This window comes from Apis dorsata, unplaced genomic scaffold, assembly GCF_000469605.1.
Source record: "Apis dorsata unplaced genomic scaffold, Apis dorsata 1.3 scaffold_29, whole genome shotgun sequence".
Classification (NCBI taxonomy): domain Eukaryota; kingdom Metazoa; phylum Arthropoda; class Insecta; order Hymenoptera; family Apidae; genus Apis; species Apis dorsata.
Genome location: NW_006263331.1, coordinates 749154 through 752299, shown reverse-complemented (window position 1 = coordinate 752299; position 3146 = coordinate 749154). Strand labels below are relative to the sequence as shown.

The window sequence follows — 3146 nt, the reverse complement described above, 5'->3', positions numbered from 1 at the left end:
AAAATTGAAAAAAAAAAAAAAAAAAAAGAAAGAAAAAAACAATTATTAATGATATGATTTTTATTGTAGAATAACATAAGAATTGAATTATGTAAGATAAAATGGGTAAAATGCAATTAATTTCTTTTTATCAGAAATAAAATTATTTTTTTTATCAATTTAGGAAATAACAATTCAATTGCATAATTTTAGATGGGCCAAGAGGATCTCTTAGAAGACTACGGTCACAATTGGCTGAAGATGGTTGTCCAGAATCTCAAGTAGTTTTAGCAAAACAATTATTGGAAGAAAGATGTGGTAACAATGCAAATTTTTATTTATATTTAAATTAATATATGAATTTTAATATATTTAATGCATTTTATTAAAAATTAAAAATTATTAAAAATTAGTGATGTAATATAAAATATTACATATTAATATAATTATATATTCAGATTTAGATGTGGATAAAGAAGAAAATGCAAAATTGGGAGTATATTGGCTTACAAAAGCTTCAGAACAAGGAAATTTAGAAGCAACAGATATACTTAGAAAATGTTTAGCCACTGGTCGAGGTATCACACAACATAATTATTATGATGTTAAAAGTTGTCTTGATATGACTCAAGATGAAAAATTAGCCAGAAAAGCAGCAAGAGAAATGTTCACTAGGTATTTTATTATAACATAATAATTTTTTTTTATATCTGTATGATTTGTTAATTATAATATTTATTGATAGTCTATCAAATGGTGAAGATTTTATCACAACAGAGCAACTACAAAGACGTATGAAAGACATAGCATCAAATTCATCTAATTATAATTGTTCTTATTCAAATAATGTGTTACACAATAATTCACAGAAAGATATAAATGATATTTCAACTGATAATTTTCCTAAAAATGGGCTTCCTGAAGACTGTACACCTAAAAAGGATGAAGATAAAGAAAGTAATAACCATGGTAAGGACAATATTCTTATAAATATAATAAACGCCAAGATTTATTTATGGAATTATTTTTTAGATTGGATGGATCATCAAGGGGAGAAAATTACAGAAGCAGCTCTTGTTTCTGCTGCTGCTAGTTATGCTCGTGGTATGCTCCCAATAGTTTCACATGCTATGTGTATGATAGATCGTTCTCAAATGGCATTAGATACTATACCATTGTTACAAAGGCCTCTTATTCATCCACTTGCTTCCTTGAAACGTTTGTATATTTGGTTGATAGAAACATTAGGTCAAAGAGGAATGTCAATTAAGAAGATTCTTTTTACATCAAATACCCATATATTGTTACTTCTCTTATTATATTCATTATTTGGTACAGAAAGTCTTATACTTTTTATACCAATGGCTCTATATTATTTATCTTTTATTATTATGGTTATTGCTACTTTTCAAATGTTACAACGAAAACGTGAATTTAATAATTTTCGTGTTTGGTCTGGCTTATTCCTCAATTATTCCGGTGGAAATCTAAATCCCGATGAAGCAGAATATCAATTTTGCTGTAATAATCTTAAACCTTATGGTCATTTTTTTCTTGCTTTGCTTGTAAATTTAATGACCTATCCTATTATTGCTCATCAATGGACACCTCAGTCAGAATTTACTATTATAGCAGTTGCATTAACATTAATAACGTTGTTAAATTTTATGTGGAAAGATTCTTCCAAATTTCCAGATTTTTTAGCTCTCTTCAGTTTCGGTGTTCATGTTTTAGCAAAGTATCCATATGAAACAGATATTGTAGTTGCTCAAGGCTGGAGATTTTTGGATATAAGAGTTCCAACATTTGCTTCATATGTTGTTGGTAACGGTATCGAATTTTGTTTGAATTTTCGTGCAGTTTTTTATCTCCTGATTCCAGCAGTATTCGCAAAAATGGCAGCTCGCGATAATTGGCGAGGAACCTATCAAACTTTGATACCTCATTGTGTTACTTTAAGTTGGTGGCAAATAGCGATATTTAGTTCTCAAGGTGCAACATGGTATGGCCTAATTAGAGGTGCTCTTGCATTAGTTGGTATGGTTCTTTTTTTACCACTTGCTGGATTAGCCTCTATTATTTTGCCAATCATAGCTGCTGCTAAATATTTGTCAGAAAGTGATTTAGCAATGAGAATAGGTGTAACTACTTTATTGGGAGGAATGCCATTTCTTGCCTCTTGGTATTTAAGAAAAACTCGAACTCCCAAACTTAATTGGATAATTACTGTTATTCAGGTAAATATATTAATTGAAGAATTACAATACAACTTTTAATTGCTATAATAATTTCATAGTTAATCATGGGCATCAGTGCTGGTATATTTTTATCATGGCCTATGATAATGGAATTCAAGCAAGAACCAGATTCATATGAAAGCGTTTCATCACTTTCATGGGAACAATATCAAAATCATTGCCATCAGCCTGCATGGGAAGAGTTATCATCCAAGGCACAGGTGCAAATTCAATGTGCTGATTTAGAAGGAATATTAATTTCATGGGAAGGTTATGTAACAAATATTAAGTTAAAATCGATAAAAAATAATATAGCTGCAATATTTAATAAACTGCCTGATAGTATTAGAAATATAATTAGCTGTATGTATGGTGAACCATATCTAAATAGTTGCGATTCGAATGATAAATTAAGACAAGAAAATTGTAGGCATTTTGCAAGCATTCAAAAACGAAGAAACAAATGTTACTTCCCTTCTTGGAATCAATATGAATTTGAGATTTCAGTTAAAATGAAGAGTGGCATGTGGGGAAACAATGCGGAAATTTTATTAGTTGCGGATCATTCTTTTACTAATTTTAGTTTAAATATATATCCAGGTGATAAAATTTGGTTTTCCGGTACACTCTTAAATAATGGATTAAAAGATGAATCGTTACTCGGTGGATCTGAGCCTCATATTGCATTAGAAGAAATTGGTTGTCTTGCATGTCACTCTATTGATTTAAAATCTTACAAACGTTACAAATATCATATAACGATTAGTTCGATTTTAAGTGATCTCTATTTAGGTATAAAAACTGTCTTGAATTTTTTGTTGAATCCTATCGTAATGTTTAAATAATCGCATTATATGCGATTATGAAATGTACAATATCAAAAGTCTTTTGAATACAAAAAATATTCTGAATTTCCCTTTCAAAAAACTA

The 3146-nt window shown here is 29.3% G+C and overlaps 1 protein-coding gene across 2 annotated transcripts in view; it reads left to right on the top strand.

Moving 5' to 3' along the window:
- The window catches only part of LOC102680031 (wolframin), a 3676-nt gene extending 530 nt beyond the window's left edge, over nucleotides 1-3146 (top strand). Inside the window, exons 2-7 of one of the 2 annotated variants that reach the window (XM_006608207.2) lie at nucleotides 70-105; nucleotides 193-297; nucleotides 438-654; nucleotides 725-948; nucleotides 1012-2216; nucleotides 2276-3146. In XM_006608207.2, coding sequence (XP_006608270.1) covers nucleotides 102-105; nucleotides 193-297; nucleotides 438-654; nucleotides 725-948; nucleotides 1012-2216; nucleotides 2276-3061 — 2541 coding nt within the window. In that variant the 5' untranslated portion in view covers nucleotides 70-101 and the 3' untranslated portion in view covers nucleotides 3062-3146. The remainder of the gene's footprint in view (nucleotides 1-69; nucleotides 106-192; nucleotides 298-437; nucleotides 655-724; nucleotides 949-1011; nucleotides 2217-2275) is intronic. The other variant, XM_006608206.2, reaches the window with a different exon arrangement.